Raw genomic sequence first — 27,991 nt, 5'->3', positions numbered from 1 at the left:
AACAAACGTGACTTTATTGTTCTTATTACCAAACAAACCAAAGATACCGGCAAGAAAGAAAAAAAGAAAAAAAGAAAAAAATCAGTAATTGGGCATTAAATCATATGAAATAAAACCCTAAAGACCCTTACTGTAAGAACAAATCCGGGTAGAATCAATCCCTGCCTTCAATTGACAAATCCAACGGCTCAGATCTGTCCACCGTTGGTGCTTATCACTCTCCTCTTTCCTCACTTCACCATGCTCCCTACCCCCCTCTCCCTCTACCTTCTCTCAGAAAAACATGGCTGAAGCCACCATCTTCATTGATCACCTGCAACACTTTTAACTACCACTCTGATCTCCGTGTTTACAATCAAAGTCCCAATCTTTGCCACAAATCCACTGTTTAACACGAAATCAAAGATTCTGCTTTCATTTTCTTTCTGAAGTTTTAGCTTCTGGGTTACATGGGTTCTTGGTTTTGATCAACATACCTACTTATTTGAATCTAATAAACAAAACCCGGTTTTGTTTTATCAATTTTTAACTAAAATTTAGTTCGGAGTTTTAATCTTTACACTTATATCTAATGATCACAGACATATATTCAAAGGTTTTGCCTGACATCTCAAAGCGATCAATGCTCAAAAACGAGGAGTTGAACAAGCTAATTAGAGAGCAAAGGCTACAACAAGAGGCAGCAAGTGAAAGAGAGAAAGAACTCAATATTTATCGAAGTGGGTCAGCACCGCCTACTGTAGAAGGGTCTTTAAGCTCTATTGGAGGTTTGTTTGATGGTACTGGGATTCCTGGTATAAAAAAGAGCAATAAAGGTGAGTTTTTGAGCGAAGAGGACTTTAGGTCTGATCCAGCTTATGTTAATTATTATTATTCTAATGTGAACTTGAATCCAAGATTGCCCCCTCCATTATTGTCAAAGGAGGATTGGAGATTTGCACAGAGATTACATGGTAGTAGTGGTGGGTCTAATTCCGTGGTTGGGGATAGAAGGAAGGGAAGTAGAGGTGGTGATAGTGAAGGGCAAAGGTCACTTTTTGCAGTGCAGCCAGGGTTCGGAGGAGGGCAGGAGGAGAATGGGAATGGGAATGGGAATGGGAATGGAAATGGAGTGGAGTGGGGAGGAGATGGGCTTATTGGATTGCCAGGTTTGGGGTTAGGGAGTAGGCAAAAGAGTATAGCGGAGATCATTCAGGTAAAGCTACAATTTTTTCTGTTTATTGTCTGGGTTTGTGTTGGTATTGGGAAGATCGATTGTTGGTACTGTATTTTTCGTTATCTGATAAAGATATTCTGTGGTATTGAGTGTAATATTTGTTGATACCATCATTCTTTTTATGTGGATTTATGTTGCCTAAAGGTGACTCGGTATAGCTATACAAAATTCTTGTTCGCTATTGCATGGCATGAAAACTCCACTTTGTTTTGATAATTAGCTGAATTAATTATATAGTAAAACTTTGTATGTGTTTAGACGTCTTTATATGCTATACTGAGACTCACTGATACCCATCGTTCTTCATAATTTTCATTTCCAGTTATTTGTTTTTTCCTTTGTGATAATTTACTGCAAGACTAGAAGAACTCCACTCTGTTAAATCTTATTCCCAAGCTATGGAGTCAGCTACAGGGATCTTTATTCTCCATTCTGTTTTGTTAAATTCAATTTTTTGATGAGGTATCGCAATTTTTTGATACTTGATCCTCTTTCACCACTTCAGCCAACTCTCATATTTTTAATGAGAGTTAATACATCCAATTTTCTGTTATTTAATGCCTTTTAGTATTCTCCTCATTGGCAGCTATGGCTCTTCCCAGTTTGGCTCCTCTTGCTTTGTTTGTTTGCCAACTATTTATTGTGCTTAAAAGGACGTGCCTGTCATTATCTCTGGAAAGGAAGAACAAGTTATGCTGTTATTGCTATTATTTTTCATTGGCATTACTCTGATGTGTCGAGGAGTGAGTAGTGACACTGGAGAGGGACAGAGGTCTCACCCCATGACAACTTTTCTATTTCCAGAGAGAAAAAGTTAGGGTATTCTAGTTTGATGTTGATCTGAGAATGAGGACCTGTGATCTGATCCTTTTGCTTTCTTTACATGTTTTAGATTTCTAATTGTTTGCTTTCTCTGATCACTTGTAGTGCTGAAAAGGTGTGTAACTATACGCGACGGGGTCGTTATTCTCTTTTGCTGTTCCTATGGATGTTGACTGAATCATGCATAAATGTCTACATGCAAAAACTTTTTATTGTATGTTAAAGCATACTTGATTGCTATGGCAAGCCTAATGAAACAGAAGACTTCATTGTTGTGAAATATCTACAGTCTACCAGCAGATTCTTTCCTATTTTTTTTATTTGAACACATAATTGATGTAATTTGCAGATGATGGTTTTGGTGATTAACTTATGTTGTAAAAACTAGTTTGTATTTGAAAGAACTTTCCCTTTTCTGTTCCTGTTGTTCTTGATTGATTGTATCTGCTCAAAATTTCACTGAATTTCTGTCTTTCTCTTGCTTTCTTGATGATAGATTAATGGTTTAGTTTTGCAATATAGGATGATATGGGTCATGCAAACCCCATCTCAAGGCACCCTTCACGTCCCACTAGCCGCAATGCATTTGATGACAATGTAGAAACTTCTGAAGCTCAGTTTAGTCAGCTGCATGGTGATTTGGCATCTATTGATGCTCTATGCTCCAGTTCAAACAAACAGGGCATTTCTGCAGTTCAAAATGTTGGCGCATCAGCTTCTCATACCTATGCTTCTGCATTAGGTGCCTCCTTGTCACGAAGCACTACACCTGACCCTCAGCTTGTAGCGAGAGCTCCTAGTCCTCGCATTCCACCTATTGGAGGAGGTAGGACCAATTCCATGGATAAAAGAGATGTGAGCGGTTCACACTCATATAACGGTATCTCAACAAGCTTGAATGATTCTGAGCTCATAGCTGCTTTGTCTGGGTTGAAGATGTCAACAAATGGTCTAGTTGATGAAGAGAACCACTCACGGTCACGAACACAACATGAAATTGATGATCGCCATCACCTGTTCAATTTGCAAGGTGATCAAAACCATGTCAAGAAACAATCATATTTAAATAAGTCACCTGCCAGCACAAACCTTAAAGTACCCTCGACGCTGACTCTGAATGGTCGAGGAGGTTCTCCTTCTAACCACCAGAATGCAGACAACATGAATTCCCCATATGCTAACTATGGCTTAAGTGGGTATCCTGTGAATCCTTCATCGCCGTCCATGATAGGAAGCCCTCTTGGGAATGGGAGTCTGCCACCTTTGTTTGAAAATGCTGCTGCTGCTGCAATGGCTGGAACTGGGTTAGATTCTAGAGCACTAGGTGTTTTAGGGCCAAACTTAATGGCTACTGCAGCAGAATTGCAAAATCGCAGTAGACTAGGGAATCACACTGCAGGTGTGCCTCTTGTGGACCCATTGTATCTTCAGTACTTGAGATCAAATGAGTATGCTGCTGCACAGCTTGCAGCTCTCAATGAACCCATGCTGGATAGGGAGTATGTTGGTAATGCATACGATCTCCTCCAAAAACTTCAATTGGAAACATTGATGTCCTCCCAAAAGTCTCAGTATGGTGTTCCTTACCTTGGCAAATCTGGTAGCTTGAATCATAATTACTATGGAAACACTGGATTTGGTCTCGGCATGTCCTATTCTGGAAGCCCATTAGGGGGGCCCCTTCTTCCAAACTCATCTGTTGGATCAGGTGGTCCTTTGAGGCACAGTGAACGGAATATGCTTTTTTCTCCTGCAATGAGGAATCTGTCTGGGGGTGTCATGGGATCTTGGCACTCAGACGCTGGTAGTAACCTGGATGAAAGTTTTCCTTCCTCTTTACTGGAAGAGTTCAAAAGCAATAAAACTAGATGTTTTGAACTCTCAGAAATTGCTGGTCATGTTGTTGAGTTCAGGTATATACAGCTACCTGATTGAACCTTTTCATCATTGTTGTTTGGGCCTCTGTAATTTTACTTATTTTATATGTACATCTTCAATGAACAGTGCTGATCAGTATGGGAGCCGATTCATTCAACAGAAACTTGAGACTGCAATGACAGAAGAGAAGAACATGGTTTTTGATGAAATTATGCCCCAAGCCCTATCACTAATGACTGATGTATTTGGTAACTATGTGATTCAGAAGGTATTTTCTCATCAGAAAAACTTGAATTCTTATGATGTACATACTACTGTGACCTTTAATGCTTATCATGTGCTTAAGTCTTTTCACACACCCTCACCTACACTAAAGAAGGCAAAAAAGAAAAGAAAAGAAATGAGTTACATATAAAAACTTTCCTGTTTGTCTTCAGTTTTTTGAGCATGGATCTGCATCCCAAATAAGAGAACTGGCTGACCAGCTAACTGGCCATGTGCTGACCCTTAGCCTTCAAATGTATGGCTGTCGTGTGATCCAAAAGGTATGCTTCCTCAATGACCATGCTTATGGAACCTGTGCCATTTCTAAAGGTGTCATGTATTTTCTGAAGATAGTTTCTTCTATAATCTGCTGTTGTGCCTTATGCCTGCATAATTCTGTTTTTATCATAAGCTAGGCTGAAGACATGGCCAAATCACTTTACTGGCATCTTACTGAAGCCCTTGCTCACTTGCAAACTAAAACTAATGTTTGACTAAATGTAGAATGATGTGTTAGACTTGGTTAAAACCTAACCTCTTAGGTTTAATGCTGATTGATCATAATAACCAGGCTATAGAAGTAGTTGAACTGGACCAGCAGACTAAAATGGTGACAGAGCTTGATGGTCATATTATGAGATGTGTACGGGATCAGAATGGGAACCATGTCATTCAGAAGTGTATTGAATGTGTACCTGAAGATGCTATACAGTTTATTGTCTCAACATTTTATGATCAAGTTGTGACACTTTCCACTCATCCATATGGTTGCCGTGTGATACAGGTGTGTAAACTCTGTTTTTACTTGTCACAAACATCTTTGTATGTTTGTCTATATTATTACATAGATTTGATTTGAATTTTATGTGACAGAGAGTGCTGGAGCACTGCCAAGACACCAAAACCCAGCGTATAATGATGGATGAGATTTTGCAATCTGTTTGCATGTTGGCACAAGACCAATATGGAAATTATGTTGTCCAGGTTTGTTGTACATATGTGAATGCTTCTTAAAGTATATGCATTTATTTAACATGGATGCCAATCCAGGGGCAGTGTGTGGGGTCATGTATGTAATTTATGTTTTGAACATGTTTGGCAAGCAATTGCCAGTGCCAAAGAAGTGCCAATGTCTGACCTGTTGGGAATAGCCCCAGCTCCCACGTTGAAGAATCCCTCTTTATTGCATTTTCTGCTTGTTGAGAAATTTAATTCTGATAAACTATTCTTTGATTGGCAAGATGGTACCCACCCTTAATTGTACAATTGATCAATGCTAGATAGCAACTTGTGTATAGTTCCATGAAAGCACATTATGTTTGATACCTTTACTGTTGTGGACTCAAAGTTGTTCAGTTGATAATAAAACAACCAACTGTCATAATATTTGTGGAAACTTCTCGTGTTTGTATCTGTTAAAAGAGCATAATGAACAAATCCTTCTATACCTGATTAAATTTGGGGATTTCTAATCAATGACATCATTTGTGAAGTTCAACACGAAGTTTAATTGCTGCCATGCCTTGATTGCCTGAAGCATTTGGCTGTTATTCACTGCTAGCACCTTTGTATTTCCCTTCTTACAGACACAATTCATGTCCATCAAATCTGTTCTGCAGATTATTATAATAACTGCAATCTCCCTCCCTCTCTCTTTGGTTTCGTTTTATTTTTAAACATATTTGCTCTAGTTGCTTTCAAATAATGTTGCAGCATGTGCTGGAGCATGGGAAACCACATGAGCGTTCAGCAATAATAAAGAAATTAACTGGGCAGATAGTTCAAATGAGCCAGCAGAAGTTTGCCTCCAATGTTATAGAGAAATGTTTAACTTTTGGCACTCCTGCAGAACGCCAGGCCCTGGTGGATGAGATGCTTGGCACCACTGATGAAAATGAGCCTCTTCAGGTCTATGACTTGTCTGTGTGCTGTACCCCTTATAACTAACATGCTGATAAGCATTTAAAGTTTCTGCATATTTATTGACTTATTACCACATTGCATTCTTTCACTTCTTTGCCTTGTATATTTACTTATTGCTATTTTTTTTAATTAGTTAATGGTTAGGTTTCATTCTCTTTAGTTAAAGTTTTAATTGGTGAACTGTGGCACGCTCTTCTGTTTAGCTGATATAATGTGAATCTGTGGGACTTTATTTGGTAATTTGCTTGAATGGGCGATTCTCTCGCTTCAATGTCCTTGGAGTCATTGATTCCCTGTTTTGACATCATTTCTTGTTATATGCAGGCCATGATGAAAGACCAGTTTGCAAATTATGTTGTACAGAAAGTGCTGGAAACTTGTGATGACCAGCAACTTGAACTGATCCTCAATCGAATAAAAGTTCACTTAAATGCTCTGAAGAAGTATACTTATGGGAAACATATAGTTGCACGTGTAGAGAAACTTGTTGCAGCTGGAGGTAAGCATACTCCCTTTTCCTGCTGATTATATCCGGTTCTCTTATAACTGATTTGCACAGAAGGAAGAACATCCCTAAATGCTGCAAGCCTTTGGTTCATTGATTTTTGCCCACTCTATTTGTTTAGTACTCTCGTGTTTTGATGTTTGATTAAAGACACAAGTGCTTGGATGAGCATTTTGCGGTGTTTCATGAGCAAGATGAGCAGGAAGATTAATGATGTTTCATGTCATGTTTTGTTATTTCTGTAGCAAGTGAAAACATTGTTCTATTTAGTATTTTAGTGCTTGAAACATGCAGGTAAAATATTAAGATTTTTGAGGGCTGCCAAAGCAAGCTTTTCCCAGAGTAGTGCCTGGATTCCATATGCATGTCTCATACGCTAATTTAGGAAAGCTTTTGATATTAATGCATTTTCTTACTCTAGATTGAAGAGAAAAATGCATGCAAAATATCTTTAAATGATCTTCCATATTCAATTTTATTTTTTCCTTTTCTTTTTCAATGACATGAAGGGCTAATGATACCTAGTATTCTGTCTTTCCTATCAGCGATGCTACATTTTAAGATTTTCAGGCGTGGAAGATTAATGTTCCATGTTAAATTGCATTGCTTGTGCAGAAATGGCTCTTATAAGTTCTCTGCCTTTTGTTTTGTTTTTTTGCAGAGAGGAGAATTAGCTTCCTTACTCTGCATCCTGCTGCTGCTTAGAAGGCTAGGGTTGTACAGCTAACTGAGGATAGTATTGAGCGCCTCTCTCTTTGGTACTTCTTTTCATATCTAGTAAGGGCTCTGTCTACTAGTTGAATAGATTGGAGCTGAATGAAAAATAAAAACTGTCGGTTGAACTGAAAACTGTACATTTTTAGTTTTGAGGATATACCTAGAATCAGGTTAGCTGAGTTCAGATGGTGAACATGCCGAAGTTCTTGCAGAGAAGATAAAGAATTACTGTACAAGTTTTAAGGGTGTAAAAAGGGAGGTAGTTAATTTATGATCGTGACTGTACAAAATGTTACCAGGCGGAAACAGCTTTTGTGTTTAGGAGGGTATGGAATTTTCCTGATGTATGGGATTTGCTTATCGTTCTTATTTAAAAAACTTTTACTCCCACTTGCCATGGTTGTCTCCGCTTGCTTGCTTGCTCGCCTGGTACAGGAATGGATTTCAATACGTGGTATATCATGATTTGTCTAAAATTTTATGCATGCCCCTTGAATCATGTCACTAGCTGGGTTAAAGAAATATATCATATCCCAGATGACAATTTCAATTTTATTAGTATTCGGAAGTTTTCTTGGGCGTTGCCGCCTCGCTCCGCTGTCATCAGTTCTACAGACCAAAAGTGTGCGTTGAACTCTCCTTTCGGGTGCTCCCATGAACATGTGATTGTAAGGGAACGCTTGTCACTCAAAACTCTGTTCTGTTGGGATTTTTCTTTTCAGAAGCCAAACCCAGACCGTTCGGTCTACCTTGAAAGCTGATTAGATAATCAGCTACGTCAATGGAGAAGCTAGAAAACAGAGCCTTTTGAAATGGGTTTCTGAGTATTATTGAGATGCTTAAAATATTTTCAATAAATATCTTCTACATCCATGGCAATACAGCTACAACAGCAGCGGTAGTCACAGCCAGCATTTGTGCAACATCGACAGATTTAGGCATCAGGTTTCCTAAAATTATTGAAACCCCTTACAATTCTCTGTATGGGGGGATAAACGAGGCCGAACTAGCAGGAGCTCATAGATATGCACGAGTTGAGCAAAAATCAAAACCCAAAATAAAAAAGAGAAGAAAAACCAGCTTTTCTATATAGTAGAAAGCTCATGTATTCTGTTGCTGGCTTGGAAACCACTCAGTGCTATCTTAGATCATCTCCAACGACAAAAATCGTTTAGAAAGGCTAAATTGTTGATATGCCTTTTTAAATAGTATATATATATATATATATATATATATATATATATATATATATATATATATATATCTTTTATTATGCACCCAATGGAAAAAAAACCATTTTAGCAACCCAATTGTATTTTAATATATTTAATATCAATACTTTTGGTTATATGAAAAAAGTTAGAGAAAAATTTAATTGATGAAAAAAGAAATCTTTAAATAATATATTTTAATGTTTTAGCTATTTTGATAGATACACAGGAATGCTTTTTCTCTGATAACCTTCGATTCTCCCATTAGAACTGCAAAATCATAGAAGGAATAGTGTTTTTATTTTTTATTTTTGGCTTTTCAATAGAAGATGCCCTTGCTGTGCTAACATAGAAACACATAGGCAATAAGTTCAGTTGCTTTCTAACTCGACTTTGAGAAGCTCGGTGTTGGCTTTTCCATCCATTTTCTTTGAAAAAGTATATCTGAGGTAATCGCCATACTTGATGCTTTTGTACATTACAGGGCGATTATAATCATCCACCATGGTCTCCACTGGACCTAGTTCCACGTCATCATCCGGGATCACAAATGTTGCAATGGACATTCTTGCCGCTGTCACGCTCGTCACCGCCCTGTGCTCAATGCTTTTGTATACTCCATTGCTCCAACTCTGGAAAATATAAGAATAGAATCAGACTTGCATGCTACTTTTCGCAACACTAGAAATGCCTTGCCAAATTCTTACTATATCTTTTTTAGTTTTTTTTATGCAACAAACAATCTTGAAGCACTGCTCCTTGTGAATTTCAATAAAATCTTTATCATTCTTGGAAGGAAAAAACAGGAAACATATTTTTAATGTTGTCCTCGCAACCGAACTGAAGAGTATGATTTTGAACAAGAAAATACCTCAATAACATCACCAATATTCACTACTATGGCATTTGGAATTGGTTTCACAGGAACCCATCCTTCCTCGTGCCTTATCTGGAGACCAGTGATATCATCATCCTGGAGAAGAAAGGTTATGGAGCTCGCATCAGAATGTGGACCAACTCCAAGCACAAGTTCAGGCCTCGAGCAGGCTGGATAATAGTTCATTCGTATTCCTTGCTTCATCATCTCCCCATGCAACCGTTTTAGAGCATCTTTGTCCATTCCCATTAACAATGACATGTTGGCAAAGATGTCCTCAGTCAGCTTAAGAATTTCTGCAGAGTACTGTTCGACTGCCTCCCTAAAAATGAAAGAGAGAGAATCAGAGTTTGACTTGTTTTTAAACAATAGAGAAATACCTAATATGTTACATATGCTGTATAGTTATGTCGTCTCCTATTGGAAAAGCGCTGAAGTACATACTTGAAACCTGGTATCGTAACCGGCCAGTATTTCATTTTCTTGTATTTTGGGGGGGATGTCACCAAGAACATCAAGTCACACCAGTCGAGTTTTTGATGCTCAGAGACTACAAAGCCTTGGCCATATCCATGAATATCATTGGCCGCCATTGCATAATTTCTTTTCTCTTCCAATGGAAGTTCAAAAAATGCTGCCACAGCGGCCTTCATTTGCTTTATCACCTCTTCTGACACATCATGATTTGTTATCTACCAAAAAAAAAAAGAAGAAGCATTCTCAGCTGTGATCTAGCACAAACAAAAATTCCAGGCACAATTTCATTTGTTTTTACCTGAAAGAAACCCCACTCCTTGCAGGCAAGATCTAGCTTCCTCCGTTCATCCTCGTCTCCATTGACTAGCAAGGAGAAATTTATGACTGGGATCTCGGATGAATGTGGACACATTTCAGGCTCTATCGGTCTGTCTTTGTGTTCCTGTATATATCTTTCAGGGACACACCGAGAATCTTTTCTCACCATTTCTTGGACACTTGGTACCGGCAATGATTTTCCCCAACCCAACACCTCATCTCCCTGCATGCTTCCATTTTCAACATTTGGATCCATTTCTATTAGTAAATCTTGTTCTCTAAGTTCAGGTACATATATATATGTGCAAGTTGGTACGTAGCAGGCTAGCTTCTTTTAAACTAAAAAACGAAAGGAATCTATTGCTTCCGCTTCTTAATAGATCCCCTGTAAGAAATTATTGGAGTTTTGCATCTTGTTTGACTTAACCAAATTTCAATGTTTAGTGTAGAGAGATATTCTCGAAGTGTTGGGCGGTGACAACAACATGGTTTATTGTTAAGAAAGGATCAGCAATATCTCACGTTTACGTAATGTATTAGGTAACATATGCTGTCAAGGACATCCTTTTTTTATTGCAACTCTTATTCCAAAAAATAGCTTAGCACAATATAGGAATATATTTTTGTACATAGCTGCCGCGACAGATTCAATAAATTACAATTGAGTTGGCAAATCTTTTCTCCCTCTGAATTTACATGGTATCAGAGCTTGGGTTAACCTAGCTCTCTATCTCTGCCTCAATATCTTGCCTCAATTTTTCTGCCGATTGTTCACTGCCATGGAACACGAGCAATTTTCTAAGGATATCTTCGTCTTTACGTTCTTCAGTTGAAAACAGATTGCGTTGTTCTACTACCCTTAATAAGCATACATTCTGGAAACCGCATTGTCGTTAAGTTGTGTGTTCTCTCCTGATGTGTTGTGGTCTCTATATCTGTTTAGATTTTATTCTTTGTTCGACTTTCATGAAGTTCGACGTTGTTGTATCTTATTGATCCAAAACCACTTGCATAACATTCACTCGTTCGTGGAAATTAAACGACATCTATAATAGCATGTAAAATGAAGAACATCCTTAGAAGCACAGAGGCAGAGGAAATAGAGAAAGGACATCGAAATTAAATCAGTAGATCAGTCCCCATCAAGTGAAATCTACACCTTGTTTTCTTGTTAAGCTAGCTTGTAATTGCCATACATAACTAGAAATCAAGCAAGTGTGAAAAATAAAAAGAGCAGGGCTGAAGATAACATTGTCAATCAATGCTTCTCGTCCTCTGGATTCCTGAGCTTAAATCACCATCAATTAGGAGGACAAAAGGTAATAACATACCGAGAAGCCTTACAAGTCTTAAGCCCTGAAGCATCATCAAAGGCAAAGCTATAGGCCTTGGGACAAATTGCCTTAAAAAGATGACTAAAAACAGTAGGCTTGCAACTTTTAGGATTTGCATACTCCCCAGTACAACAATATCTATCAGTTTTTGCGGCCAAGCATGCACTCTTGCAACCCACCACCTTCCCCTGTCGCTTCACAACCAATGTAGAAGGGCAACAGACATTCAGATCCGTCTCACACGCGGCAATTCCACACCCTGCACCACCACCAACAGGCATCATAGAAACTGGAACATTAAATCCATCAACCAAACTCACATCATAGAAATGCAAGGCGGATTCTGAAGTTCCAAGTGTCATTTCCACTAAAGTTGCTGGAGGGACACCACCAACGCCTCTACACTGTAAAAGGCCGGCACAGTCTCCGGTCTGGCATGAACCTCTGCCAGTGGTTTCATCAAAACAGCAACCTTGTCTTGGCCAAATTCTTCCTGACCACTTGTCAGGGACTTGGAGGACTATTTGTTCTCCGCTGAGTAGAAGGAAGCCTCCTTCTCTGGGGGTCACATGGCCTGCAGTGCCAAGGATCGCAGGCCATATGTTGTCCTTGCAGTTGTTTACTATAATGAGATCAGTCCCATCTGCAATTAGAAAAAGAAAAAAAAAAAGGAACAGATGTGAGTTCTTTAATGCAGAAGTTGTAAGGAACCAGTAACAATATAGAGTTTAGATTTTGGTTGTGCAAGAGAGAAAAAACCTGTGATGGAAAGGGCGATGATCATGCAGAGGAAGAAGAGAAGAAACTGATGAGAAGAAGTTGACATTTGTTTTTGAATTTTTGGTGATTTTGGGACCTGTTGGTTTTATGGCATATTTGTACACGAGAGGGGAGGGTGGGGGGTGGGTTTCCTTATGTTCTGCCACCACGAAAGGATTTTGACTGATTAAACAACGGCTTTGTGCAAAAACGGTTTACTGTAAATCATATGACAACTGTTGATTTTCTTGCAATGTTTTATTTTTGTTTTTTCAATATTTACTGCTGAAGTTAATAATATATATTTTTATATTATTAATGAGTATATCTGGATCAACTTGTATGTATTTTAATTAATTTTATGAATTCCTGAAATTAACGATTATATAAATTTCCAGTGACTATTATATTAGTAACCATGTAAATTTTCCAACGATTAACTATCATATAAGCCCTGAAGTTAATTTTTTTTTTTTGAGAGTATAATTATGAACTGGATTTTATTGTTTCTTTGTTATGAACTGGATTTACTTGGCTAAGTGATGGTAATCGAAAGCTCCACACATAATAAATGATTGGATATTGGTCATCTTCATTAAGTTTTGAAACTAGTGTAGCGGTAATTCAAAAGCAGAAATCACGCCTCTTCACCTTTCCATGCCCCCTTCAGCGTAAGATTCCGTTCTTTGGGTCCAAGAATTGATTAAAAAATTATATGTTATCGGTGTTTGCATTCTTGTAATCGATAAAGATAAAGGTAATGTTTGAATAGTTGTTCTTCAAAGTTTAAAATTATATTAAAATAATATATATTTTTTATTTTTTAAAATTTATTTTTACTATTAACCTAACAAAACAAATCAAAAACATAAAAAAAAATATAAAAAACATTTCAAAGTATTTCTTTACAGCAAAAACATACACCATCAAAGTCTCCGTGAGAAGACTTTCAACAAATTAGTGGGTTATGAGATTGATTTGTAGATGATGCAAGCTGTAAGTAGCAATTAATCCTCGAAATTCGCTAATGGATTTCACGTTAAATTAAATTCATAAATGCGTGGTTTCTGGTTAAAATATTGGTTACTCGATATATTGTGTTTGGTAAAAATTATGGTTAAAGTTTATATATAATAAAAATTATATAAAAAATATTTAGATAAAATGTTTTGGTTTTCTTACAAACAGTAAAAAAAAAACCAGTAAAATATATTTGAAAAACTTAATTAACAAAAAATGTAAAAACTACCGTATAAAATTTGTGTTTTAAACTTAAATTTTTAGGGGATATCATAACTAAATTTTTTTTAATTAACGTAGATATTCAGGTCAGTTTGTGCAAATCTCGACTAATTTTAAAGATTCTGAAGTTAACAATCATATAAGTTTTCAGTGATCATCATATTAGTAACCATATAGTTCGAATCTAAAATCATAAAAAAAAAAAAAATTCTTGATCTTAAATTTTTATCACTCACCACCTACTAGATGATTCACAGCAAAATTTTATAGTATACTAAATACATTACTGCATTTTTTTCACCGTTATCACTTAATCTGATCGTGACCAACTTAGTAAAAAACTCTAGCATGATAAACCCAAAACTCATGGTTTTTGCGTAGGAAATATATTCAAGTAGAGCTTAATAAATTATTGAAGCTTGAAAACATGGCAGCTCTTGAAATCCCAGGAATTCTAGAACACAAATGAATAGTGATATTAAATCCTGGCAGATTTCCGGCCCTCATCTATCTTTGTGTACGAATACTTTTCTTTAATTTTATGAAAAAAATTAGTTTTGGTGGGTACAGTGGCAGAGCGATGAGGATGGCAGGGGCCTGCTCCTGAAAGATAAAAGAAACGATTAAACTAGTAAAATTTTAATTTTAATTCTCTAAAAATATTTTCAGATCATGACTCCTTCTAAAAAAAATCTTTTTAGCTCCATCCCTTGATATACACTAATTAAAGCATAATTTTAAAATTTGACCCGGCTAAATAGGTCGATGTGAGACTCAGTTAATCCAGAATTGAAACTGTACCGGGTTGAAAAAAAACAAAGAAAGAAAAAGCTCAGTGTGACTCGGCAGGTTAACTCGGCGACACGGCAATACCGGGTAAAAAACTCGATTGCAATTCGTTGATTTTTTTACTAAAATGATGCTGTTTTGATTTTTTAAAAAATTAATCTAGTAACCTGGTTCAAATCCAAAACCCGGGCTTTGAACTGTACTGGCCACCAGACCGGGTCAAAAAAACATATGAAAAGGTATAACAGATATATTTTATTTTTCTTTCCTTTCTTTTTGTTTAAGCGTAAGCCATCGTGATGGTAGCGTTTCTTACATCCAATCCAAATCCTGGTTGATAATATAAGAAGCAAATTCACAAAATATTAAATCAATTTCTGTTTGAGGATAAGAATTTCACACAAAACTTAGTGTATTTGCATTCGAAAAATGTTAAAAAAAATCATTAATCTAACAAAAAAATAAAAATAAAGAGGCGTGTACAGTAAATAATCAGTTAAATTCCTGCAAGAAAAAGAAACCAAAAAGAAATAATAAAAGACTAAAAACTGCACGCATTAACAGAAACCTTTTGAGTTTTGAGGTGGTAAACAGGGAAGGAAAACAACGTAACTGTCATGAACCAGATGTTACTCACCGGTCGGTCTATTTTTATCATCTCCAATTTCTCCAACCTTTTCCGGCTTTCTCGCTAGGAAACTGAGACTTCCGGTTTTCATTTACTGAAAGTCTGAAACCGGTCCCCTTCATAACTGGCTGACTCGGTAAAACCGAGCAGATTATAGTTAAAACACAAATTCGGCTAATCCCAAACCCTAACCGGTCCGTCCGGTCATCAAAACCATTAAAATCGGTTTATAAAAAAACATTTAAACTCCCTTAACTCGGTCCTCTCTCTAAAAAAAAACACAGAAACCCAACAGTCGAAAACCCAAGTAAGTTTATTATCCTCTCTTGTTATGTTTCATGTCTTTAGTTCTTGCCTTTTTGATGTCACAGTCTTTGTCTATGCAAAGGGGGTTTTGTCAGTTTAGATTGTCTCTTTGAATTTAAGAAGATAGAAGGGAAAAGTTCATTTTTTTGTGAGTTTGGGTATAGAAAGATTTAAGCTTTGGTGGTAATTGATTATCGAGGTTTGTTGAAATGGGCTCTAATTTGGAGCCAATTCCGATAACATCGCAAAAACATGACCCGGCGTGGAAGCATTGTCAAATGTTTAAGAACGGAGAGAGGGTGCAGTTAAAATGTGTGTATTGTGGCAAAATTTTTAAAGGAGGAGGGATTCATAGGATTAAGGAACATTTAGCTGGTCAAAAGGGTAATGCTGCTACTTGTTTACAAGTTCCTTCGGATGTTAGGCATATGATGCAGCAAAGTTTAGACGGGGTTGTAGTTAAGAAGCGGAAGAAGCAAAAAATTGCAGAGGAGATAACGAATTTGAATCCAGTTTCTAGTGAGATAGGGTTTTTTGATAAGGATGTTAATACTGGAATGGAGTTAACTGGGGTTTCAGATGCTATTGACCCTGTTTCAAGTTTGTTAGTTAGTGGAGAAGATGGAATGAGAAAAAAAGGCGGGGAGAGGAGGAAGAGGGGAAGGGGTAGAGGCAGAGGTTCTGTTACAAATGCTAAAGCTGTTGTTACCATGAGTAGTGGTATGCCGTTATCAGGGGGTAAAAGGACAAACGATCACATTCATATGGCAATAGGGAGGTTTTTGTATGATATCGGGGCATCTTTGGATGCTGTGAACTCGGCTTATTTTCAGCTAATGGTTCAAGCAATTGCTTCAGGAGGATCAGAGGTTGTAGTGCCTTCATACCACGATCTTCGAGGTTGGGTACTGAAGAATTCAGTTGAAGAAGTAAAGAATGATGTTGATAAGCACAGAGCAACTTGGGAAAGGACTGGTTGTTCTGTTTTGGTTGATCAGTGGAACACAGTAATGGGTAGAACTCTGATAAATTTTTTGGTTTATTGTCCTGATGGAGTGGTGTTTTTGAAATCCGTGGATGCATCTGATATTATTAATTTACCAGATGCTCTTTACGAATTGCTTAAGCAAGTAGTTGAAGAAATTGGAGCAAGACATGTTTTACAAGTCATTACTCGAATGGAAGAGCAATTAATCTGTGCAGGGAGAAGGTTAGCTGATACTTTCCCTAACCTTTATTGGGCTCCTTGTGCAGCACATTGTCTAGATTTGATACTTGAGGATTTTGCAAAACTTGAGTGGATAAATTCAGTAATTGAACAGGCGAGGTCTATTACAAGATTTGTATACAATCATAGTGTGGTTTTGAATATGATGAAAAGGTATACTTATGGAAATGATATTGTAGAACCAGGACTTAGTCGCTTTGCCACAAACTTTGGAACATTGAAACGAATGGTTGATCTTAAACATAACCTGCAGACCATGGTTACTTCACAGGAGTGGGTGGACTGCCCATATTCAAAGAAACCTGGGGGGTTGGAAATGTTAGATTTAGTAAGCGATCAGTCATTTTGGTCATCATGCGTCCTAATAACCCATTTAACTAATCCTCTCTTGCAAGTTTTGAGACTAGTTGGCAGCAAGAAGAGGCCTGCTATGGGATATATTTATGCAGGAATGTATCGAGCTAAAGAAGCAATTAAGAAAGAACTTATAAAGAGGGAGGAGTATGTTGTCTACTGGAATATTATAGACCATTGGTGGGAACAAGAATGGAGCCTCCCTCTTCATGCTGCGGGTTTCTACCTTAATCCCAAGTTCTTTTATAGTTTTGAAGGAGATATGCCCAATGAGATTCAGTCTGGGATGTACGATTGCATAGAAAAGTTTGTTCCTGACTTAAATGTCCAAGATAAAATCATCAAAGAGGTAAACTCTTACAAGAATGCTGGTGGTGATTTTGGGAGGAAGATGGCTGTTAGAGCTAGGGACACTATGCTTCCTGGTGAGTCCTTTTACTCTGATGCCATGTCATAAATTAGTTTTTTGATAGTTAGATAACATGCATTTTCAGATCTTTAGTACCTGGGAGCGGAAGCATCTGAGTTATAATAAAATTTTTCTCTTGCCACCCTGCATCTACACATATTCATTCTCATGTGGTATATACGATTAGAACATTAGATGCATCATTTTCTATGTACAGCAGGACCATTACTAGAACCTTGTGTGTATCCTGTGGGAACTGTGAGACCTGTTTGACCAAACTAGTGGCCATCATGCATTGTGGTGGTTCAAATGCCTTCTTGGCATGTAGATGCAGGAATTGCCTTTTATTTTTATTTTGTTTTTCAAAAAATTATGTGTTGTATGTGGTGTTTTATCCTATTGGAATATGTTAATCTGATGTTTTTTCACTGTTTATAGCGGAATGGTGGTCAACATATGGAGGAAGTTGCCCAAACTTGGTGCGTTTGGCCATCCGTATTCTTGGTCAAACCTGCAGTTCAATTGAGTATAAGCGAAGCCAGATTCCTTTTGAACAATTGCATGATACAAAAAATTGCCTGGAGCGTCAACGACTCAGTGATCTAGTTTTTGTTCAGTGCAACTTGCGACTCAGACAAATGTCTGTTTTACTGATGGAAACCTTATACAATTATAGATGTTACTTGAAAATTGGGTAAAAAGAAAAGTCTAACTCCTTTCTTAACAATTTTTTTACAGGGTCGATGAGAATGAGGAACAGGATCCTATATCATTTGATAGCAATAATACATTGACGGACTGGGTCAAGGGAAAAGAATTGTGCTCGGAAGACTTTGATACATTGAATTGGATGGCAGTTGATCCACCTTCTGACAATGCAAGTCTCCTGGGAACTTCACACAGTGAAATCGAAGACTTAGGTGCAGGTGCTTTTCTATGTGCAAAATACTACTAAAGAAGCTCTTTTTTCTAGTGTGCTATTGTTGGTTAGAGAAGCTTTCTTTTCATTTAATGCAGTTGTTTTGGTAAATATGCAGGGTTCGATGATTATGAGATCTTTAATAGAGTGAAAGAGGGCGAGGAGGAAAATGTTGAATCAATGTAGCAGGTCAACAGAAAAGCATCCAAGGTACACTGGTCTCACCTGGAGTATTTAGGACAATCACCGAGTTGCCTATACTAGAGAGATATTGTGATCATCTAACTTGACTCTGTGATTGAAGTAGACACAATTACCAATGGATTAGGACTTCCATGTGTGTAAAACTAATCACCAGGAAGACTGGTCTTGACCAGGGTGAAAGAGAGAAAAGGATACGATTGGCTATGGTTCTATTAGTAAATGCAGCCAGGTAGTTTTTATGTCAGAGAGAAATGCATTTCAGATGATAGATGGATGGATGTGGTTTTATACATAAGCATGCTCTTGTACATTTAATCTCTTCAAATAACATTCATGTCTTTTTAGTGCTAATTTTTATTCTGCCAAGTAAAGTCACCTGGCATTGTAACCAATTGACCAGGGATCAAATCCTACTTACACAGTTACACTTGGGATTGAACAGGAAAAGGAGGTTGCCTCCTTTTATGGAACCAAAGGTTCAATTAGTCTTCTGATGAACAAATAAACAAAAAACTTTTCTTCTGCAAAGGTAGGTATTCAGTTGTGAATAATTTGTCTTTTTCTGCCAAGCATTTCTATTTTGGCCATTGAGTTATACCATATGATGGGATCATTAGAGCCCTGATTCATGGTATTGGTTGATAATGGACTTTTGTCTTCCAGATGGATTAGAGTAAACAAAATGGAGAAGAGAAAAAAGTGTATGATAAAAGCACAAGTTATTTATTCAATATTTTCTGAGTCTTATGTTTTAAATTTCATTTTACATGTTCTGATTCTTAGTCATGGTTGAGATTTGATTTTAGTTGAGGTTCAGATTGTATAACAAATTAAGATGTGCTGAATATTTGGAGAGTAAGTGGGAACATTTTTTTTTATTGTTAATACTTCTTTCTTGCACGCAGTTGTAACCTTTGCATTATCATTTATGAATCCATTACAACTAATATTTGCAACCATTTGAACATAAAAGAGGCCAGCTGAAACAGAGAATCCCTAAACTATTGAAGAACTAGAGAGGGATTGAGGCTGAACTTCCAAGATTAAGGTAAAACTCTTATTATGCTACAACGTCCAGCCTCAATTGTCTTCAACATTTAAAGTTACAAGATTTGTTCGAAGAAACAACATTAGTGCTAGATGATTTATTTTTTATTTTCATTCAATAAGTGATGAAGGGTTTTGACCAGGGTTTTAGTATTTATCAAACTTCGTTTTTATGGAATTAAACCAACTCTGGTTTTAGGAAGGTTTGGAGGAAGAGTAGGAAGAATGTGTGAAAACCACGAGGGTTTCTTTTGTGCTCCTTCGGAGGCTCGACAATTTTGTTCACATGTGATACATCTCAAGATATAGACTTCTGTGATTCACTCAGAGTAAATGTCAGTCTGTGTTAATAGTGGATCTGTGCGATGTCCAAAAAATGTTGAAGAAATTGATGGATGATTGGCTTGTTGTATGCTAATTTTACACGTGCAGTTGAAGTAACTTCAACAGTCAAACTACAACGCAGGGAAAAGACTCCACTAGAATTGCTCCTTTTCTTCCTCTCTCTTTTTCGCTACACTTTGTTCAACCTATTTGCTGTCAGATGGTGGGTTCTTGTTTCACGTGTGGCACTACATTTGACCTTGCTCTAGGAGAGCTTGAATAGGAGCTCGCAAGGTGAAATTCAATGAACTGCCATTTAAGAAATCGTGTCGCTTATTTCACATGCTTTCCTTAATTTAATCTTCTTCAAAATCAATGTTCCTTTTTATCTATTTTCTGATATTGTTAGACCAAATCAATGCATCAGCTTCAACTTTCTTGGGTAAATAAGCCGTCTCTATGTCGCCAGCATCTTTGACCGGTGAAAAAGCTTCAACAATGCCTCATTTACTCGCGAATTGCACAGAGAAACAGAAACAAGACGAACTTTTAATCAACAGCTATTGAAGGTGACTTCCATCCTTTCCTTGTTTATTTGTCTTTCTAGTTTTGTATCGGTTGCTATTACAGTGTTTTTAGGGTAACTTTGGCTTAGCGATTTGCTTTTGTGGTTGCAATGTGATTAATTTATACATCTGAGATGGTGCATTAACGCATACACTGTGTCCCGTATTGTAGAAAAAGGTTGAATCCTGAGCTTATCTACCCTCTACAATTTCTCGTGTGTTTGTGCTGTAGAACTCATGTGAAGTCAAAGAACAATGTCGTGTTAAACTCGATTCATCTGTAATGGAAGCAACATGCTGCGTGCCATTCACTATCTTGCAAAATCACACTTCATTCAATGTTCAGTACACTCAATCAAAAAACCTTTGACATTGTAGGATGGTAAACTCATTCACTCAAGTTTCCACGTCCTTTTTAGCAGCACATCCTTATCCCACTATAAAATGTCCTGTAACCAGTTGATAGTTGAAGGAACTTTTTGCATATAATAGTGAGATTGTGCAATATACTTAAGAATAAACTTAACGACCAATCAAAATCTTACTGTAATTGATGCTCCTGTTCCTTTTCTATTGATGGGGTGAAGAGGTTCTCCTCATGGTAGCAGTAGGGAGCGCCGGCCAACTTCCTAGGAGCCCATTCCCATGGCATTACATATCTCCATGAATGTGCTAAATTTTGAAAGCTGACATTTGACACTCCGTAATGCTAGCAATTTTGAATAGATTGTAATATTATTCAGGCGAATTAAGATGATATAATTTAGCAATTAGGATAACTCCTTTCTTGCTTGTCGAGAGCGACATATGTAGGAGGAGGAAGACGGAGGGAATACCACAGCCTTAATTTATTAGCAAATGGCCTGTGCGAGAGTAAAAGTACGGGGAGATTGTTTTTTTATGAGCTCATCAAATTCGCCATGCAATCTTGAGCCCATTACATCAATACTGAGAACTACATATCATCACAATAAAAATAAAGATCCTCGAAAGGAAAATATTACCAAAAAAAATAAAAATAGAGGCGAGCGATTATCAGGTTTTTTTTTTTTGGTTCTCCCTCACGGTGGCTTCCTGCCTTCTTTTCCACCAAAAAGCGCGTGAGGTGAGGTTAACCCAGGTTCTAATATCAGTATGGCCTTCTCCAGTTGACTTTGTACTGACCTCGTCCAAATATGTCAGTCAAAGCAGCAGATGATTAAAAATGACCCTCAAACTCGCTTCTACCATCACCATTGCCATTGTTATTTCTTACATCATATCCATCCGAGGGCTTGGGCAGCCTCAGACAATGCCATCTCTTCCTCCTAGTGCCTCACAACCTGCCTTGTTGCAGGCATCGCATTGGGCACATTGTTAGAAATTAGAACACATAAGCCCCACTTTCAGCAAACCAACAGCCCGAAGCTTATCAAACTCGCCACTCAACCTTGGGCCCACTACGATCTACATCAAGATTCCACCACTTTTCCACTTACCCCAGACCCGGTCCGCCAAATTGAGCTCCTCAGGCAATGCTGCGCTGCTGTAGGCTCAATGACTCCAATACGTCTCCCTCCACAAACTAAAAGAGCAAACGTGGATCAAACGCAGACGTATCTTGTTTGCTTTCACGACAGATTCGCTTCATTGCAACTTGGTATTAGAATTTGGCAGAGTTTCTTTCTAAACTTTACCTGAACCACCAAAGATAAGTAGTTTCTTGTGTTTGAAACCACTAGTTGCTTTCTTGATAGGAAAATATGTGAGGACCAACTTGAAGCTCTCATGCTTCAATCACATTTACATTCTTAATCTTCCTGATGGATAGCGATAGCTGAGATTATGAAAAAACAGCCCAAAGTAAGACACCTACAATCAATCCTGGGTGATTATTTTTAGACCCTGAAAGTGAAGGAAGAGAAGATAGAATCAAAGATACATAGAAAATATAGGAGAAACCGATCTTTCAGAAAAAGGCGGTAACCTAACTTCTAATAGATTCTTGATCAATTCGTAATTAACCCATGCTTGATTGGCCTGCAGCTAGTCTATGTTGAGATTATCAAGAAAATATTCAGCAGGAACAGATTTGTTTGATTTCAAAATATTGATATTATTGCCGATCATCTTTATGCGTGTCAAATTCATCTGCAAAAATGTGATTGGTTAACCTCCTACCATCGGTTCCATTGAAGATACCTAGATACTGCTTTGCAAGAGCACTTGTGATGCATTATCAATTAAGCAAAGTATGGCATTATTTTAAACCTCAGCAGCCCCATTTAGGGTCATGCTGTTGCTAACATGCTTGAAGCCTGTGAAGTAGAGATCATATAGACCAGCTGTGAATAAACAGGATTTGCAACGAAAGGAGAAACAAGAGAAGTGTGAGCTTAATGAATGGGAAGATGAAAGAGCGAAAGTTGGCCTGTGTGAAACAGAGGATGCTGTGTTTTGGCTCTCTGTTTTTCTTTTTCCTGCCAGAATGCTGATCTCTTAAGGTATGATTTATGCTACATTTTTCACATGAGATAAAATGAGGTTTCAAAATGAAGAACAGATTTAATAATAGAGAGAGAGGTTTCTTTGGATTAACTTCACAAGTTTGGACCCTGGATGCTCGAATGAGCTTCATTGCCTATTAGGACTTTGGGTCGGTGCTTTGTATAAGCTAAGCCTCGAACTTATGACATGGGCAATGCATTGGATTGGGGGTGTAGACCAAGAGCCCATCACATAGAATCATTGAGATTACGAGAGGGAATATCAGCAGACAAGATTGGAGAAATCGTTTAGCGGAAGAAAGTGAAAGCCTAACCTCTAATGGATTCTTGACTGGATCATAATCAACCCATGCTTTAATGAGGTGACGACTAGTGAGATTCAAATCTTTCTTTTTCTGAATTATCAAGAAAATATTCAGCAGGAACAGATACGTTTGATCTCATGTTGTTGATATCAACACCAACATGGTTAATCTTTGTGTGTACGAAATTCAAATGCATCATGTGACCGGAGAAGCTACCACTAACAGTTCTATTGAGGAGTCCCAGATACTGCCTTGGAAAAGCACCAAGCAGCTCTTTTGAAGTAGAGAGAGTGAAAGCAAGGTCATGGCCACCTAGATTCCGATATTTCGTGACCATAGCAAAAACAAAGGGGGATGAGAAGGGGAATGCTTTTCCATTACTAAAGTTCTTGAACTTGATTGGATGAGTAAAAGGCATGGTCTATTATGCTTTTAGCACTGTTTGCTAAGCTCCGTAAGCCATTTTTTTCGATCTCAGCAGCGACATTTATGCTCGTGTTTCTTTTTAACATGATTGAATCCTTGGAAGTAGAGATCATCAAGCTGTGCGAGAACTCGGTTTTGGTTTGCAAGGAAAAGGAGAAACAAGCGAAGTGTGATGGAGAGTGGAGGTTGGCCTTTGTGAAACAGAGGTGCTCTGTTTTTTAGGTGGAATTTTCGAAAAGGCAGCTGGTGAAGTGGAACTCTGGCTTGGTTTCACGCGGTTCTGAAGAAGGTGATTGCAGGAAACTTTGCATTACCAATACTGGCCTTTGTTGACTTCTATAACCAGTTATGGAAACAAAGGTCGGTCCGGCTTTATTTAGATTTAGGACACCGACCCTTTAAATGACGAAATCAATCTTACCTTAAGAAAGAAATTTCATACTTGTTAGTAGGGGTGTTAAAAAGAACAGGCTTGAATGTAATATTTATATCATCTAACCTTACGATGACAAGTTAAAAAATCTAATAAATATATCATAAGTGAGTATAAGTTTAAATTTTTAAAATTTGTTTAACTTGTATAATCCAATGTAAGTAACTCGATTCATAATGTAAATAATATTTTCTTTTCTTTCTCTTTATTCTTTTCTTATCTCTCTTCACACTTATAATTGCCTCTCATACTCTTAATCTCTTTCCATTCTCTCTATTCCCTGGTTTCATAGAAATTATAAATGTTTATTTTGAAGTTTGATCCAATAAAATAATAGTGCATTCTACAACTTCAATCTTTTCTGTTTTGTAACTAAGAAATCATGAAAGAACAAATTAAAATTTCAAGAATTTAGACTAAATTTTTATTTTCTTAGTCAAATCAAAAGTATTTTATAGTCTTTTTTCACTAGTTTATCTTTATACTAGGTTAGTCTATCAAATCAGGTTAGCCCATTAAACTCGAAATCCGTGTCATGAAAGTATGATAACTAAATAAAAAAAAAATTAAAAAACTAAATTAAACCAAAAAATTAATTTTATAATTTAAAAAATCTATAATTAAAACTCATCAGTCTTTCATTGTAAATTTGCATAGTTTAGCAGTAAAAAGATAATTTTTTTTTAGTTATAGTTAGTTATGAGTGAAATGGTATATCATTATTATTTTTTAAAAAACCCCTATTCTATAATGTCTCAAAATTGAAACCCACGACTCCATTTTCTTTTTTAATAAATTTATTGAACTAAAGATCTCTCTCTCTCTCTCTCTCTCTCTCTCTCTCTCTCTCTCTCTCTCTCTCACACACACACACACACTTCCTGCCATTGTTTTCAAGAAGTCATGAGGTTCTGCAGTATATTTCCTTCTTTTGTTTATTTTATCTGATATGATATGTATTATGTGATAACAACAAGAATAGTTTAGAGTTCTCCAACTAATGATATGAACAAAGACCTCAAGTGCGAAATTAGACAGTATCAAAAGCCATTGATGAGCTCTCCAATTGGATGGATCAATTCTATGGACAAGTGCTTCATGCCACCAGGCTCAAAGCAAAATCTGTACTTCTTGATTTGTAGAATATATATCTAAATGGTTGTGAGAATTAATCCTATTCCTCAACTAACGTCAAAATTAAAATCTCTAAGATGCAAGGATTAGCGATGTTCATTGCGAGTGTGAACACATCTTCTTTCACTCTTGACATTTTGGCCAAGAATAAAGGGAAAAGGTAAAAGTTAAAGAGGATAAATTAAGTTATATAGCAAAGTAAAATAACATTCTGATTCATATATATATCATCTTTTATAGGGAAAAGGTAAAAGTTAAAGAGGATAAATTAAGTTATATAGCAAAGTAAAATAACATTCTGATTTATATATATATCATCTTTTATTGTATTATATTAGAGTCCCAGAAAGCAAAAGTATACTTACCTTATCCAGATACAGGAGGAAAAGCTGTAGAGGATCCTCAAGAGCATTCGCATTAGTTGATGATCTCTTTGATTTTTACTCGAGATATATGCTGATTGGTTGCCTCCTGGAAATAGAGAAGATATACACTTGAATTTATATATGAAGTGATGGTCGCGAGGTCAAAAGGGAGAGAATAATAAAGATTGACGGGAAATAGCAGGAAAGATGCATTATATATATACTCTAGATATATGACCTGCGATATTGCAGGTTATTTTTTTTTATATAAAAAATATTAAAAAAATAAAAATTTAAAAATTTTGAGTTTTTCTCAAAGCTATACCTAAAAATTTTGGGTTTGGTTGCAACACCTGATCTAAGAGTAATATTTATAATATTAATAATAAAATTAAATTTGCATGATCCAAGTTTAAGTGAGTCTGACTACAACACCGGACCCAAGATTATTGGATGTGGGCCTGACTATAAGATCGTGTTATAAAAGTGTGATAATTAAATAGATTAATTTTAAAAAAAAAAAAATCAACAAAAAGAAAAAAACTAATGAAGAAAAGAAAAAAAATTGAATTAATTGGGTTAAACCTTTAAACCAGGTTATCCCGTAAAACTTGAGATTTCGCGTTATGAAATTTTGATAACTAAATAGAAAAAAAAATAACGGGTTTACCCATAATTAACTGGGTTAACCCCTCAAACCAAGTTAACCTATGAAGTCCAGGATACGTGTCATGAAAATATAAAAGTCTGATAATTAAATAGAAAGAAAATTAACTTTCATAAACTAAACTAAATGAAAAAAATAACTCGTCAAATCAGGTTAACTCATCAAACCCGAGATCCGTATCATGAAAATCTGATAACTAAAAAAAAAAATTAACATTAACAAACTAAATCAAATAAAAAAAATTAAAAAGAAAAAAAAAGTTATATAATATAATATAATATAATATAATATATTAATAAGTAAATATATTAGTAAAAGACGTGACATGCCCGCGTGATGCCCCGGGCTTGTGACATGCTTGTGCATTATCGTGAATTTGTGAAAAAAAATCATATAAAAAAATATTGTTACCATCCACATTATTTTAAAGGAAAAAACTACAAAGTTATATTCTCAACCAGCTCAATATTAAAAAAACAAAATTGACAAAAAAAAATTATGAAAAAAAACATAAAAAAAAAAAGAAGATGACATTTTTGGAAGAAAGAAAAGCAAAAAACAAATAATAAAAAAATGGAAAAAAAAAACATGTGGGAAAGTTAAAGCTAAATTTTCAACTAGCTCAATATTAAAATCATTTAAGAAAATATTGTAGCAATCTATAGTGTTTTGTGATGAAATATATAATTATAATTCTCAACCAGTTCGATATTAAAAAAAAAACCAACAAAGATAATTTTGAAAAATATAAAAAAAAAAATGAAAGGAAAAAAAAACATGCAGGGAAACACTATAATAATCTATAGTGTTTCATGAGAAAATCTACATGTGTAATTTTTAATCAGCTCAATATTAAAAACAATAAAAAAAAAATCATATGGAAAAACACTGTAGCAATCAACAATATTTTAAGGAAAAAAAGCTAAATTGTCTACTGGCTCAGTATGAAAAAAATAAATTTAACAAAAACATATTTGGAAAAAAAACATCAATAAAAAAAAACATGTGAGGAAACACTGTAGTAAGGCAAAAATCATGTGGAAAAACACTGTAGCAATTTACAATGTTTTAAATAACTACAAAGCTAAATTCTCAATCTGCTTAATATGAAAAAAATAAAATCGACAAAGATAATTCTAAGTTAGTAGGGGTGTTAAAAAGAACGGGCTTGTATGTAATATTTATATTATCTAACCTTATGATAACAAGTTAAAAAATCTAATAAATATATCATAAGTCGAGTATGAGTTTAAATTTTTAAAATTCGTTTAACTTGTATAATCTAATGTAAGTAACTAGGTTTGTAGTATAAATAATATTTTCTCTTCTTTCTCTTTATTTTTTTCTTGTCTCTCTTCACAATTACAATTGCCTCTCATTCTCTTAATCTCTTTCCATTCTCTCTATTCCCTGCTTTCATAGAAATTATAAATGTTTATTTTGAAGTTTGATCCAATAAAATAGTGCATTTTACAACTTTAATCTTTTCTGTTTTGTAACTAAGAAATCATGAGAAAACAAATTAAAATTTCAAGAACCTAGACTAAATTTTTGTTTTTTTAGTCAAATCTAAAACATTTTATAGTCTTTTCTTGCTATCTTTGTTTATCTTTGTATCTTATCTATATATATATATATATATATATTATCTAGTTCCGACAATTGCAACCCAATATTCTTTTTAGAGTTGTTGAAGGATAAGAGAATTAATTTATTTAACCAGCGAATATTTTTAATATTCATAAAATTATCACCCAACTTGATATATCCAACTCATTTGAATTAAAAAAAAAATGAATAAGTTAAGTTTATATTTTATACTATATTAAAAATTGAGTAGGATATAGTGATGGATGAA

At 36.0% G+C, this 27,991-nt stretch overlaps 4 protein-coding genes across 11 annotated transcripts; 2 read left to right on the top strand and 2 right to left on the bottom strand.

The window, feature by feature from the left end:
* The first annotated feature begins 4 nt into the window (after positions 1-4).
* Positions 5-7,715, top strand: LOC118059693 (pumilio homolog 1). The gene is made up of 9 exons (XM_035072627.2): positions 5-1,195; positions 2,561-3,951; positions 4,043-4,184; positions 4,354-4,461; positions 4,752-4,964; positions 5,054-5,164; positions 5,894-6,088; positions 6,428-6,602; positions 7,270-7,715. The coding sequence occupies exons 1-9, from the start codon at positions 572-574 to the stop codon at positions 7,311-7,313; spliced, it is 3,003 nt and encodes a 1,000-aa protein (XP_034928518.1). The 5' UTR covers positions 5-571; the 3' UTR covers positions 7,314-7,715.
* Positions 7,716-8,693: 978 nt separating this feature from the next.
* LOC118060227 (protein LATERAL BRANCHING OXIDOREDUCTASE 1) lies at positions 8,694-10,490 on the bottom strand. Its single transcript, XM_035073434.2, has 4 exons — positions 10,189-10,490; positions 9,858-10,105; positions 9,408-9,735; positions 8,694-9,168 (listed from the first exon to the last, which is right to left on the bottom strand). Exons 1-4 carry the CDS (start codon positions 10,462-10,464, stop codon positions 8,908-8,910), a joined length of 1,113 nt encoding a protein of 370 aa, XP_034929325.1. The 5' UTR covers positions 10,465-10,490; the 3' UTR covers positions 8,694-8,907.
* Positions 10,491-11,308: 818 nt separating this feature from the next.
* LOC118060231 (thaumatin-like protein) lies at positions 11,309-12,473 on the bottom strand. Its single transcript, XM_035073439.2, has 2 exons — positions 12,302-12,473; positions 11,309-12,185 (listed from the first exon to the last, which is right to left on the bottom strand). Exons 1-2 carry the CDS (start codon positions 12,366-12,368, stop codon positions 11,509-11,511), a joined length of 744 nt encoding a protein of 247 aa, XP_034929330.1. The 5' UTR covers positions 12,369-12,473; the 3' UTR covers positions 11,309-11,508.
* A 2,506-nt stretch (positions 12,474-14,979) lies between these two features.
* Positions 14,980-21,299, top strand: LOC118060037 (uncharacterized). 8 transcript variants are annotated; one of them, XR_012171038.1, is made up of 8 exons: positions 14,980-17,273; positions 17,696-17,897; positions 17,996-18,183; positions 18,295-18,386; positions 18,823-19,428; positions 19,627-20,045; positions 20,179-20,320; positions 20,550-21,298. XR_012171038.1 is itself a non-coding variant. In XM_035073128.2 (4 exons), the coding sequence occupies exons 1-4, from the start codon at positions 15,476-15,478 to the stop codon at positions 18,360-18,362; spliced, it is 2,256 nt and encodes a 751-aa protein (XP_034929019.1). In that variant the 5' UTR covers positions 15,176-15,475; the 3' UTR covers positions 18,363-18,731. The 8 variants fall into 8 exon arrangements, 1 of the variants encoding a protein (XP_034929019.1); XR_012171040.1 differs by having other exon boundaries at positions 18,823-19,762; positions 19,860-20,045; XR_012171039.1 differs by having other exon boundaries at positions 18,823-18,909; positions 19,286-20,045; positions 20,550-21,297.
* The last annotated feature ends 6,692 nt before the right edge of the window (positions 21,300-27,991 follow it).

Source organism: Populus alba, chromosome 10 (genome assembly GCF_005239225.2).
Source record: "Populus alba chromosome 10, ASM523922v2, whole genome shotgun sequence".
NCBI lineage: Eukaryota > Viridiplantae > Streptophyta > Magnoliopsida > Malpighiales > Salicaceae > Populus > Populus alba.
The sequence above is the reverse complement of the archived record's forward strand: the minus strand, read 5'-3'. Positions and strand labels throughout refer to the sequence as shown.